General features: G+C 51.1%; 2 protein-coding genes and 2 pseudogenes across 2 annotated transcripts; 1 reads left to right on the top strand and 3 right to left on the bottom strand.

Moving 5' to 3' along the window:
* Positions 1-833: 833 nt before the first annotated feature.
* Positions 834-2180, bottom strand: SAPIO_CDS4667 (annotated as a pseudogene; the record flags this gene model as incomplete).
* Positions 2181-4518: 2338 nt separating this feature from the next.
* Positions 4519-5799, top strand: SAPIO_CDS4666 (uncharacterized protein; the record flags this gene model as incomplete). The annotated part of the gene is made up of 3 exons (XM_016787161.1): positions 4519-4643; positions 4739-5647; positions 5778-5799. The coding sequence occupies 3 exons, from the start codon at positions 4519-4521 to the stop codon at positions 5797-5799; spliced, it is 1056 nt and encodes a 351-aa protein (XP_016643270.1).
* A 1204-nt stretch (positions 5800-7003) lies between these two features.
* SAPIO_CDS4665 lies at positions 7004-8857 on the bottom strand (annotated as a pseudogene; the record flags this gene model as incomplete).
* Positions 8858-9681: 824 nt separating this feature from the next.
* On the bottom strand, positions 9682-13264 carry SAPIO_CDS4664 (uncharacterized protein; the record flags this gene model as incomplete). Its single annotated transcript, XM_016787160.1, has 5 exons — positions 9682-11228; positions 12024-12388; positions 12441-12811; positions 12882-13037; positions 13097-13264. 5 exons carry the CDS (start codon positions 13262-13264, stop codon positions 9682-9684), a joined length of 2607 nt encoding a protein of 868 aa, XP_016643269.1.
* Between the last annotated feature and the right edge of the window lie 880 nt (positions 13265-14144).

Genomic DNA, 14144 nt, shown 5'->3' with positions numbered 1-14144 from the left:
GGGTTTGCGTGCCATTCCAACAAGTTTGTTTAGTTTCTTTTCTTTTAGTCTTTCTTTTCGTCGTGTCTTTGTCTTTGAACTGGCGCGTCGATCTTTGAGGAGTGATGGGTGTTGACCAGGCCTCTTGGGTTACACAACATTCGCTGGAAAAAAGCCAGGTATGAATTGGGGTTCCGAAAGGTCAGTTTGACCGCTGTCCCTGTACTGTTCGGTTCAAGACGCTGCTATTACCAGAATTACTGTTCCTATCCAATCCAATTTTCTCATCCATCTTTCCGCAGAAAGAATACTATCAATACACCTTGCCTTGGATCCGTGGTTGGTGGCTATACTTCGTCTAGACTCTGGGAGTGTCTAATAAAAGCCCTACTGCCACAAGTCTTACGCACGGGGTGTCCAGTCTGTTTCAGTTGCGAACTACGAAGTAGAATTTCTCCCGTTCTGCCGCTCCTGGCCAGGGGAGAGGTGGGGTGGACGTGCCAGTTTTGACATTCTCAGTAAATGAACCATGACTGCTCGGAGTATGACCTGGACCCATGCAGTAGCCGAGAGCTAACATTATGCCCCTTCTTCAAGCAGATTGTGTCCTACCGATTTCTGCCCTGCCAGTTTCTGATTTCTTGGGCATTCTGTCCTCCCCCAATTCCGCAAGTGTCTCACGGCCGGTGCCGATAGTCCAGGGGTTTTCAATGTTGAGAGAACAACAAAAGTATTCACCCATACTTTATGGATCTAGCTGGCAACAACATCAACTCGCAGATCGAGCTCTTCGCCCTGCTAGGCGCGGCCGCCAATGGGACCACACGCCTCTAGGGCTGTGACACTTCAACGTACTAATCTATACCAGGTAAGCCAGTCCACCTCTGGTAGTCGTTGTTATGGGGGACAATATAAGGCGCGATTAGGGGCACCTTTCTCAGCTCATGTAACGGTGCACAGGGCGCCTCCCCGTTATACTCGAAAGGGCATCTATGGCATCTTTCCATCAAGGCCCGCAAGGCTTGCTTCATGGTCGGAGTACCCGGTTTCGCTTCAAATAAAGCCCCCGTAATGTGGACTTGATAACCCCTTGTATTGCTCCTCTTAAACTCAAAGGTACCACCAGGCAAACCTTGTAGTTCCTGATCCTTCCACAGCGGGCAGAAACCCACAATTTTCCCCTCGCTACCATCAGCACAACTATGCATAGAGAGTCGCCGAAGCTTGGGAAAAGGAATAGCATAAAGGTATTCCAAGATCGTTTTCCAGGATCGGACCCGTACGCGGTAGAGATCCAAAGTCCTCAGAGTGTCTTGACAAGCTGATAGAAGCCTCAAGAGAATGGGTTCCTCTAAATCGAGAAGTCCCAAGGTGAGAGCTTCCAAGGAGGGAGTGAAATCTGGAAACTTGTCGAGATGCCGGCATAGCAGGTCTCCAAGGGGGCGGCCGTCTGCGTTGCTTCTCAACACAAGACGAAGTGTTTTTAATTTGGGAGCAGAAGTGAGGAGATGCAGCATAGTCATAAAATTGTCATCACCATTAGCAGGGAACTCGAGCACGAGCTCCCGCAGATGGGCTGTCCAGTTGCGCAGTACCGAAACAGCAGCGGGTCCCGAAATCCCCGCTAGTCCAAGAACCCAGTCACGGTCGTGAACGATGCGTATCCGGAAAGAGTAAATAGGCGGAGCACCAGGGACCGAATAGGCATACAGCAAAAGCTCTACCATATCTGCTGAAGTTAACCTTCGCTCATAACCGCCATTTTCAGGAAAATATGCGATCGCCCTGTCCTCCGCGAGAGTAACGCGAGTGCAGTTCGGAAAACGTGACAATATATGGACAAATTCCTTGACGAGCTCAGAATCCAAATCCAGACATCCGCCTTGTTTATGTGGCCAGGATCCGTCGTCGCGAAGGGCGATTTCATAGGAATCCCTGCGCTCCTTGGCTCGATCTTTCCAGTAGCCCATCTGCAACTCGCGCACTGCGAGTCGGAAGTCTTCGTGGTTCGCAATGTCGGTCATCCGTTCCATATCGGCCTTGCTGAAATCAACCCTGAGCTTTGTGAATGCCGCAGCGCCATATGCAGCTCTGGATGTCTGCTCAAGCCGCCGACATGTGAGGCGTAGTGAGTAGAAATCGGAAACATCAAGCAGGCTAAGTATGATATAAAGGACATCGGGAATCAATTCGGCGAACATTGTTGCTAGCTTTAACGGATGCTTGAATGACTGGCCGCTGGCTTTTCAGTTTGAGGGATACGTCGTAAAGATGCGGGGCGGGCGAAGCACCACTTGATGCTAACATAGGCCTATCACAGCCAGCCAAGGCGGGACAAGGAGCTCATCATATGCGGGGAAAGTCGGGATGAGAGGCGGGATATATTCGTAGCTGTCAGTGAGCACTCACCGATAACTATATGTCTGAGATAGATATAATAGCACAATTGTAGCCTTCGGTGATCACTCGTCGATAACTAGAATTAGTGTCCTTTTGGCTAGAGTTAAGGAAGTTGGTTCCCAATTGACGGATAATTTTTATCCAACGACTATGGATTTCTAAACTGGTGTTGCATATGTCCAAAGCCATGAGCTCTCAGCGATGGCCATTGTGCAGCCGGTTAAGCTCTAACGCATTTCAACAATCCAAGGCGCAGGCGCCACCTCATCCGTCGGCCTCATTATATAAGAGACGATGGACCTTGCGCCCAAGGATATTTAAATCAAACTGATTGTTTGGCAATGATAGTCAAAATCTTCTTTACAACTAGTTTTATAGCTTACGTAGAGTCCATACTGTCGCAACGAGCGCATTATCGCCCTGTTCTTGGGTTCTTGGTTCTTGGACCTATTTGCGGGAGGGGGGACTGCGTTGGAAATTTGCGGTATTACGAAGGGTGATAGCTGGGTCAATAAATATTTGGGCGTGTTCGGTCAGGTATCCGCCCCACCAGCTTTTTCCCTGTCTTTTTTTGGATAGCGGGCAAATCAGTACGAAGGTACATCTTCGTAATGTACTGCCCCTATTTGATAAAATACTTCAATATAGAAATAGACATTTGATATTCCCCATATTTTTGGGCTGCTTCAATCAAAGCGTCTTCGGCGGCTGTTTTGTTGTCAAAGCCGAACTGTTCCCACTGCGCATCGTCCAGGCTGGCAGGGGTCAATTGCCAGAGTCCGACAGGCTCATGGCGGTTCAAGGTAGATTGTTGTGTATTGAGAGGGGGGGCGAGCAGATGAAAGGATTGGCAACGAAGCTGAAAAAAGGACTCAATAGTCAATCCCGCAATAGATGTCAAAAGCCCAAGTGAGGGGTAAGACTCAAGAGAGAGGCGCTCTCAATTCGTTCATGGGGCCAGGCCAATCAACTCTAGACTTGCCATGATCCCAAGTAGCGCTGTGCAGACTCGAATAAATCCCGAATGGACGCACAAAGCCGCTGACTTCGATACTGGCTGTTCAATTTTTACGATCTGGTTCCCTCGGGCTTATTCGGATGAAAGTCCGAGCTATCCAGGGCCGTCTTATGCTCAATATCCCCCTCTCCGAGAAATGAATCTGCTGACAATACGTGAGACTCGACCCGATTCCCTACCCGTCTTGGCCATCTCGCCCATCTATCCTCCAGATTGGCAAATGTCACGGCTCCTTCCCAAGCAACGGATGCGACCAAGGGTGTCAACTTCACTGTTGTGGAGGTATTGTATGATCCCTGTCGTGGTAATGGAGAGGCCATCGAATCGGCTGATCAGCTCACAAGGTCCGTAAATCGGACGAAGTGCGATCCCCAATGGCAAACGATCGCCGAGCACCCAGAGAGTCTCAATCCAGACGATGTGCGACAACCGACGGCGGACAACACCGCAAGGCTGCCTTGTGCTTTCTGGCCTGATCGGGCTTTGGGATTATCGTACGATGGTGCGATCCAGGCCTCCGGAATTCAAAATGCAAGAGGGCTTAGGCTGACAGCTAGAGTCTCTGCAGTGCCAACATATATTGTCATCTGAGTGGCGCACTGGCGGCCACGCTTTATTGGCTGAGTCGCAGTTGGTCGCAGTATTTATGAGTTGATCGGTGTCTTACACCGGCCCCGCCCAAAACGGGACGGGGCAGACGGAGCAGCTTATAACCTCCTAGTATTGTCACTTCCCATTCAACAGGACAATTCCATTGACCTCTCCTTCTATTTCCTGTCACGCAATCAACCTGTCATCCATCTATGGCTTCTGTTATTGAGGACGGTAGCGCGAGCGTTTTGGCCACGGCGCCACTCACCCCAGCACGTGTGGCCCGTCGGCTCCATATGTTGAGCTGCACATTTTGCAGAAATGACAAAAAGAAGGTAGGAACTTGCCTCATCCCAATACATTTATTCTGGATACCGCTGACGGTGCGAGCCTGATAGTGCGAGCCACAGGCGAGGAAGTGGCCACAGAAGTGCGCGCGCTGTTTGGCAAAAGGCCGATGTTGTTCCAAGCCTACGCGGAAGGACAGAGCAAAGCGCGAATCACCAAGCCCTGGCTGGGCCGGTAGAGGGATGCCCGACCCCGGTTTCGTCGGTGATGGCCAATTGAGATCGCCCAAAAGGCCCGCATCTGCCGCTCTGGTAGAGGCCAAGTTGGGCTCAAACGCGGTCATGTGGACTTGGAATTTCACCGACTTGTAAGCTGGAATCACTCTTCCTAATCTCCCAAAACCGACAGGATATGTGTTTTGCAGACCATTGTACTGACTCCATTTTCCCTTCGACTACACAGGAGCAATATGGTTGCTATCCTGCAGCTCGCAGCGGCGGAAATGTTTGAGCAGGAGTCGGCAGGTCCTGGCACAAACCGAATGCTAGCTGGCCTCTGGGAACCGCAACATTTCCCCACTTCCATCGAGCATCCCGAGTTGGAGTTCCTTAATAGGCGTCACGAGTTGCAGCGGTTCTTTCCCGAGTTGCAGAGCCATCTACAGGCTAAAATCATTCAGCGGCTCCAACAAACTCAGCAAAATTCCCCTGAACGCCTCCTGCTAGATGCGGCGATAGGTCTTGTTCTAGATCCCTTGGCTGGCGCTCTAGTGGCGTCTGGGACTCACGAAACACCAACCTCGCTCACAAAAGGGTGTCTATCTTTTGCCAGGTCGGCTGATTACCTGCGCGGGCAAGCTATCAGGCTTATCAGTGACGGACAGCCATGCCTGGCAATTCTGTACCACAGCAAAAGCCTGGTATTTGGACGGAAGGGCCCCGATCCGGATTTCTGCGAGGCCATTAAGAGGCAGAAAATACCAACATTTATGGCTTCTACATGCCGCAAGTTTGGGCTTCCAGATCAGTATTGTATGCCCGCCTTTTGGAGCTGGCCATCCATGATCCACCCAACTCTCACCGCTCACATTTCCCAGCAATCCGCTGCCGAGACAATCCTCCTCAAGACGTGGATTGGCTTTGATGACATCCTCGACTTGATGAAGAGTTGTCGACTGCAAGCGACATCATCAACCGACTGGAAAGACGTGTTCCGGGATGTATATCTGAAGCCGGCCAAGGCAACGAAAACAGATGACTATGGCCGCACGAATATTCACGTTGCGGCAATCCTCCGAATGGAACCGGCTGATATTCTCAACGCTGCTGGCAACCTTGCGCAAAAAGATCGCCGAGGACGACATCCAGTTTGGTATGCAGCCTCAGCTGGAAGCCGGCGGCTTTTTCAAGCGTTGTTAGAGGCAACGAAACTTCATGCGGCAAAATATAATTTGCCAGACATCTACTCTCATGCTGACGCCAATGGCGCTGACTTGATCCAGTTCGGCATGGGGCGTGGCCTAGACTATGGTGAAATGCTGGGATTAGATATTATCCGTTTTGCGCCGGCACTTGATACCATCGTTTCTACCATGCCTGGGGGAGAATTCAATCTGCCCCAGGGAGACCTTTCCGCGAAGGAAATAGGTGGCCTGCAGGTCATGGTGATGGGATACTCGGACCTTTAAGAGGTTATGACTACGGAAAGTGACGGTATGTGTTGTGCTTCACGGGATCACCCGAGGAAAGTGAGGAGAGGAACTGGGTATCTTCAGGTGTTGCTGGAAGCTGCTATTGTTGTTTTGCATTTTTTGCGTGCTCTGTTCGTTGGTCTTGGTTTGGCTGCTACGGTGTTTCATCTGAGTTCGCCTTGTGCGCGTCTCTAAGCCATGTCTGCTAGGATATTTCTGCCGAAAACGAAAACGATATCTAAACTGTGAAGAAAAGAGGCATCTACTCTATAAAATCGATTAGGCTTCCAAATCGAAGTTTGGGAATGTAGTCGTCAAACTCCAAGGAGACTCTAGCATTGCATTTAGCTTCGCGATGCACCATCACAACTTGGTTGAGCCTCGCGAGAGTCCTTCCTCCCATTGCAGACTAAGAGCATACCGAGAAGCTGTGAATCTCACTGCTCCACCATCGAAAACCCTTGTCGCGAATTAGGGCCAAAAGCTGGTACTTGCCGGCCTCGTGGCCTAATGGTAAGGGGTTAGATTTCGGATAGAAATCCTCTAAAGATTGCAGGTTCGAATCCTGTCGGGGTCGCCAGCTTCATTTTCCTTTTTGCGTTTCTTCCGATATTATCCATTCTCTACTTCAATTTTTTTTTTTTTTTTGGTGGTAACTTTGTTGCCCAAAGAAAATAAATTTAAAGGATTATCTCGAGGTCTTGGGCGTGGGGAAGGAAAACGTCACCTCGGAATTATAAGGGTTAGAATAAACTAACAAGTCATATTTAAGTAGACTCTTGTTGCCCTTTCTAAGCAACTGTTTGGGTGAGGAGGCTCGATTTTGATTACAAAACTTAACGCCCTCCTCTCATCACAATCCGTTATATAGAGGACACTAGGAGGATCAGATACTTCGCATAGATGGGTGTGGTCGCCAGATGGGCCCCTGAGACAGGAGCCAAGGAGCGCCTCCGTCCCTGATTCTCCTCACCTCACGCCATATTAGTAGCTTATTAATAGTAACGGATCTAGAATAGTTCCCACGTCGTCTACTTTTAACACACTGACGAAACCTTAATCTCTATCTCAAACCCCGAGTCGTTGTACAACCGAACCTTGAAATCCGAGGTCGCCTGTGGCGGGGGAAGGTCCATACCATCCTCCGTTGGAAGATCCATCACATTAACTCTGGTGGCGTCTCTCACTTTATGGGCATTGACCTCCTTCACGGACAACTTCCTAGAGGTTGCGGAAGCCAATTCAATGAGAATAGAGAGTTGCCCGAGTGACAGGTGAAACCGCGGAATTTCTGGGCAGATCAACTCTTCGTATGGCAAGTCTGAATTTGAGAGATGAAGTGAGGATACCGAGGAGCAAGAAGTAACGAGAGAAGACCTCGGCGATGCGGATCGTGTCGTATAGCTGGTTTCCCTCAACCCCGAAACTGGAGTCACCGTACCACTTTCTGATGAGGAGGCTGGCACTTCTTCGATTTCTCTCACTGGGGTGATGGCTCGGGAACTCTCCGGGTTCGATAGCTCCGTTGTTGACAGCTCGCTGCCGAGCAGCACCACGGTGCGACTTTCTCTCGCATAATTACCACTATAAATTCTATTTCCCCGGGATATCTCTCGTCTAGCTGTCGCCTCAAGACTCCGAAGCTCATCGGTCATTGATAGAACGATATATTGGAAAGAATCTGCCTGTTCCGACGTCATCCAAGGCGCATCGGGGATGGTCCATTGCGTGTAGAGACGACAATAGGAGTACGAGATTTGATACTTAGCCACCTTCTGGATGAAGAAGTCGCACATGAAACACGCACACTTACTGCCCCCGATGACACGGGGCCAAAGGCTGTCTGGGGGGTATCGCTCGTAGTGCAAGATAAGCTGGACCTCGGCGTGAACGTAACAAGACGTAGTGCTACCGCGACGGCTGAGTTGCGGAGGGGCCTCTAGGTGTTGTAAAGAGATTCTTTCAAAAAGATGACGGTATCTTGACTTGACTGCGATCCTCGAGATATCCTCGCAGAGGCCGTAGTAACGGGCCATTTTGTCAATGTCATTAACTGCCCGCCTTGAGGCCAGGTCGGAAATTTCGGGGATTCCCGCTATTTGGGCTTCAAGCGTGCCCTTCTCGTTGTAACAGGATATGTCGGCGCACTGCTTTACTATCCTGCGAAGGAGCGTATTGCGCGCATCCGCGTCCTCTTCCTGGTCGTCGAGGCTCTTCAAGCTGGACACCAATTCCCGCGATTGGTCGAAGATGCCTGGCAGTCGCTCGTTAAGAGGGGCTTGGAACTGGTTTAGTGCGGCGTCCAAGGTTTTCCATAGTGGCTTCAGGCGGTTAGGATTGTGAGGACGATTGCGGTTACGGATGTAGTCCGGAGGCTCCAGCCATGATGGTCGTATTCTTTGTAGGATCCTTGCCTGGCTTATTAACAGAACTTTGTCTAACAGTCGTCCCTCGAGATCACTCTGTGACTGCCCTGAGGTAGATCGGTCAATCTTTACGCCTGGTCTTGGACTGCTCTCCCCATTCATTGAGCTTTGCTTACTCTCAGCAATACCGACGCGTATCGTTTCCAAAAATTGTTCCAGTCCCGAAAGAGTGGCTTCCGATGGCGTGTGGTTACTGGCAAGGCGAATCACTAGTCGGTCGTCATGCTCTTCTACACAGGCCGCGGATATGGCCTCGACACTCTCCTGAGAGTGGGCAAGGTAGGCGATGTGGTCTGCAATTTGGCGCTCGTGCTCGAACTGAAGCTGGTGCGGGTCGGTTGATCTGTCTACAGAGTGTGCATCTCTGTACAATGTCTCACTGAGGGGTTGCTCAGTTACTCGGCGCAAAGACTCCAAGGCTCGGTGGAATTCCTCTTGCATTCTCGGGGTCCAAAAGTTTGGCATTGTAGTAAGACTCTCGTGAGGGATTCAGTCAAAAGCAGCCACAGTAACAGTAATCTGAAGGAAAAGACATCGACGGTGGTTTTGCAGCGAATCGAGTTAAGTTGGGCAGATCGTTGAGGAGCAGGCTGTGGCTTTAAAGATGTTCCTTGGAGCTTGAACCCTCCCCCTTCCATTCTTCAATTTTCCAACCCTGGCCGGCCTTAAACAGCATTCGGGCCAGCCAACTGTAGAAATGGCGGGGACGGCGGGGAACTGCATTGCAGGATGTCTTGAGGCGTCCAGTAAATATCTCTTCGTCTGCGAGCACCGATGTCGATTGGCCGGAGATGGCTGCGGGAGGCCAACCACTTAAGTGTGGTTCAACAGACGAATGGGTCATCAGCGCCCGGGGATGAGTGGCGCGAAGATACCGAAATTGGGAGGCAAAGCAGCACCGCCGCATGCGGAGTAATCAAGTCGGTTGGTCTCTGTCGCTATTAAATTATTGGAAAACACCGCCTCCGAATATTCTAGATACCGCGGACCGCAACAAGGCCGGCCACCACTGGAGTCAGAGCGCCAGGATCTAGACGCCCCGCTGCCTTCAGGAACCAAGCTAAGAATGGGAGGAAAACAGCCAACGTCGAGCGACCGTATGGCCACAAGCTGATTGCCAGCAGGCACGGCTTTGGACATTTCTCGACAGCTGCTTGTCTTTGACGCCTCGTTCCGTCATTTCTTTGCCACGTATTTTACCTTGTCACCCTCTCCTCGTTCTACAACCCGTGATAGATAATATCATTGGAATTCTCATAGCATCTGAAGACCTCCATTATAATCTATTCCTAACAATAATATTTCCTGAAATCTACGTCTTTATCCAAGATCTCCCACAACGGTTGGATCATAGAAAGGTTCACGTCCACGGAGGGACCATCTCGAGAACCAGGGCCGACCTGTTCCTCAGTCGCCAAGAGCATACCGAGTCCGTCAACGAGGGAGATTTGTGTAAACGGGGGAGACACGAGGCTTGGAAGAATACCAGCTCCACTGTCCATCACGTCGAAGGCATTTCCCTTGTACATGTTCATTTTGTTCCACTGACTGACCGTGAAGCTGCCTTTGCCAAATACGAAACCTATCCTGATTCGCCCCTTGTCCGGTTGAGCCGCAACCCATCGTATAGTCTTCTCCATCGTCTCGGGATCCACGGACCTGATCATATGGTGGGCAGAACTCGCCGCTTTCCATAATGGGCAGTCCGAAAGAGTCGGGTGCAGGGAGTTCGTATACGGAGCGTAGATGCAGTTGGGGAAGTATTGGGGCGGCATGTTCAGGCGATGGGGGGGACGCATGTCGATGGAAATGAAAAACCCGGGGTTAAGCTGCTGTGGCGCAGCCTCCTCGGCTTGCATCTTTCGGGACGTCAGGAACTGTAGCCGAGCTTGGTAGACGCGCTGGCAAAGGAACGCGGAAAGCGCCTCGGTGGATGAAACCCATCCATTGCCACTAGAATCAGTTCCCTGTTCTTTAAGGGCCGCCAGATCGCGGCCGGTAAAACGCAAAACGCGCCCGTCGATCTTGAAACCTGCGTCGGGGACTGTATCCGCAAGACTCGCGGACGCTGCAAGCTCCTTGAGTCTCGGGTCATCCTCAGTCATGTATATGGATGGCTTGTACTGCAAAGCAGCCTGCTGCTCGTCTGAAGAAAGTTGCTGCCGGAGATACGATCGAATATTGGGCGGTTGGGTAAGAATTGGTTGCGGGGTGGTTCCAAGACCTTGGTATATTTCGGCCAGGTCATTGACTAGATTGAAGAACCCCTGGGCATCGCAGACGATGTGATGCAATCTCACTCCCAGTGAGACCCTCCCGCATGCGAATCGCGTATGTTGAACGTGGAGAATAGGGTCACGGCAGACACCTTCCGGGGATGGGTCGAAAGGTGCGAGCAGACCATCTCCATGATCAGGCAAGTTTGTAACCAAGATCCGCCCAGATGCACTGCGGGCGGCAATGTCGTCCAAGCGTTGACTGCATTGGCCTTCTAGAAGCTCTGCCCCTGTTCCCAAAGCCGTGATCTCGGGGGCGTTTGTGTCTGGGTCAAAATTTAAGCGTCCCGTCAGATGAGGGTAATAGTCGAGAAGGCGACAAAGGGCCTGCTTCAGGCGGTGGACGGGGATTAGCTCGGCGTCGTATCCGCATGTCGGCCTTTCGTAGACGAACACCACTTGGATGGGTACACTACGGAACACGAGGTGATCGAGAGGCCCAAGCCTGAACGGTATCTCTAGGTCTGTCAATATCGTGGTGTCTGTGCACTGGAGCTCATGTCGTCCAGTTACGCGGACCAGCGTCTGAATTCCGGATGGTGCCATAAGAGTATGTTGTCCTGTGCATTTTAGCCGTCTTGATATCCTGGATGAATTTTCTAATCACGGTCCGCACGGCGTCTATACATCTTATATAAAACTCTTAGAGGAGGTGTTTATGATATGTCCTAAATCAGCGATGGTTCATAGGAGGTAGTTAATGACTCATAATGAGTCCTGACCTGGCCCAGGAGTTTTTTTGCCACTAAATTCCAAAGCGTAAAGACAAAATCCTCGGAACTCGTGCTCTGTCCTCTGCCCGAACGATAATGGTCCTTCAGCAAACGAAACATCCGATCCCGACCCTCCGATCCCATTGGGGCTGAAGGGATGAACTCCGGAAATGGGATGTCAATTTGAAGCTTAGATGGGAACTCACGCCAAAAGAGAACTTGCTGTTGAACTGACAACTGCCACAATCCCTGACCCCAGCCCTGAGTCGCCCGCCCGAAAGTCGCATCTAAAGCAGCCACAGATGGCACGACGTTGAGTGTACTCGCCGGGGGTAAGGTCAAGTGTGACGGGATGCGTGGACAATCAAGGTACATAGCATCTCAGGTTGAATGAAGAAGAAAAGTGTCACTTCAAAGATTGGTATCCTCCGTAATTCCCTATGACGAAATTTCGTTACTCACATCCACCGTTTACCAGAGCAAAGATTGTTTGACTGTTGCCCATCGTCCATCCTGATGTATATTATTGCGTTGAATGTCGCGATAGAGAATTGCCATCTCTGCGTAGAAACCCGTAAAAAAAAAAGTCACTAAAAATAATACAAAAATCTGCAATACTCTACACAAGAGTTTCATTTGTACGTCGAGTCTCCTCGAGACCTCGGTGCTCCGTCAAAATGGAAGACTTGGCGGACGGCAACGTCTGATATTCGCCATCCTCTCCTTTGTCAGACTGTCTATTTGAGCGCGACGGCTTCGAACCGACCGACAAGGGAATTTCGCCGAGATTGTACACGCGATTCTCACGCGTGCGGCGATGGCTCAAGAATGTGCTGGGCCAAAATTTGTTGATCAAGGGTTTGATGACGATGAGGCATGGGATGAGGATGGGTAAGTTGACCTCGATGGAGGTCCAGTTGTTTATGGCGGTGTAATCGTATGTGAGGTCTTGAGAATCGACGAGGGCTTTGATCCAGACGGCCCGAAGGATGGAAATGACGCAGACTCTGCGACTGGTTAGTTTAGTGAGTCTAGCGGAGTGTGGAGGGGGAAGCATACAAGAATCCCAGGGCGAAAACTAGCAAGAGACCAAGCTTCTGGGCAAGAGGGAGGGTCATCCTCGAGATGACTGGCATGGGTATCAAGAATATAAGGAAGTCGGTGGCAATGTGTAGTCCAATGGCGGCCCACATGAACGATACCGGATGGCATTTCCCCTCGACGGTGTCGTCCCAGAATGCGCGTAAGGGTCGACACAAGGTCATGGTGGAGATGAAACCGAGAGTATTATAGATGATGACGATGGCGAGGACGACGTAAGCAGCGCGACGAGCATAGTCGTATGTGAGGACGCGTATATAGAGGAAGAGAATGGAGATTTTAGAGAAGGCAAGACTGAGCTGGTAGAATATTACGTTGACGTATGACGCCTAATGTTCGTCTCTGGTCAGAGAGAGGGAGACGGAGAGGTATGGGGGGACTTGCGGGTAGACGACATACCTTTAAATATTTAGGCATAGAGTCTTCCTCAAGCTGCCACACATGACGGCCAATGGCGGCCTTGCACTCTAGCTGAGAGTCAGTAGACTGAACACGACAGAGGGTGGCCGGGCCCCTACCAAAGATGACCGCTACTGTATACCCAATCGCTAGAATCTGTTGCGGTCCACAATTAGTGTCAAGTCTGATGGCATTGGAGCCGGTGGAAGATTTACCCATGCTATGAGAATGCACCAATCCTCGCGACCAAGAACTCTCGTAATGACCCCCCTCGAATAGAAGCGCAGGCCTAGCACGATGCCAGAAACCACCAAGCTGACGATCGCACAGGCAATGACTGTCCCCGACAAATCATCCGTCGGGCCCATTCCAGGGTCAGACATGATGGTCTGTTCGAGATCGACACCTTAGTCGGTCCAAGTACGTATTATGGTCGCAGGGGCGACGTCTTGTCGCCGCACATGTTGGAGCGCTGAGTAACGATCGTGTACTCAGAACTAAGGTCCACCGCGATGGGAATGGTGTCACGAGAGTGGGACACGATGCTTTAGTTCCGGGTTCCACTAACGGTTCTAGCGTGATGTCGAGCGTTCGGAAATTCGATGTCCAGTGCTGGAGAGAAGGAGAAAAGCAAACCTCTTGCCCTACTGGGTCGTGCTAACCCTGAGACGACTCCGGCCGCGGGGATCAGGCCGGTTTATAAACATGTTCGGCTGTCAGGGGCAATCCAAGGCGTCGGATTCTTCTTCCGTGGTTGAAAGCCAAGTTTTTACGAAGGTTGCGCACAGACTCGTTAGTCGTTGAGCTGCAGTCGTGTGAAGTCAGTGAGGTCAGTGCCGGCCAAGATTACCGGCCTGGGGTCCCCTCAACGCCAATGCAGCCGCTGATGGAACGGGTAGGATTGTGATGGGCAAGACCGGGGCGGTTCGGGCCTGGTGTGGTAATGGATACACGACTAATCCTAGGCTGGGGTAATAAACTTTTAATGACCTGTTCCTCGGGGATGAGATCCCTGCTTCCGGATGATGAACAGGGAGATCAACACCACCATTATGCCACCAGCTAGTCGAATCGGAGGAACCAAGCAGTGACGGTGCAGAGGCAGTCTGGAAGCTCGGACAGGCTATTCCCTGTTGGGGTGGTATTTTTACGATTCTGGGCACCACACGGGAACGCCCCAGTCTCCCCAGAACCTGGAAACGGGAACACACTGAGACTTTGAAGCACTTTGCATGTGCAGGAAAAAGGAGAAACATCCCCCCC

Source organism: Scedosporium apiospermum (genome assembly GCF_000732125.1).
Source record: "Scedosporium apiospermum strain IHEM 14462 chromosome Unknown SEQ_SAPIO_0093, whole genome shotgun sequence".
Taxonomy (NCBI): Eukaryota; Fungi; Ascomycota; class Sordariomycetes; order Microascales; family Microascaceae; genus Scedosporium; species Scedosporium apiospermum.
This window is presented reverse-complemented; position numbering and strand designations above follow the sequence as displayed.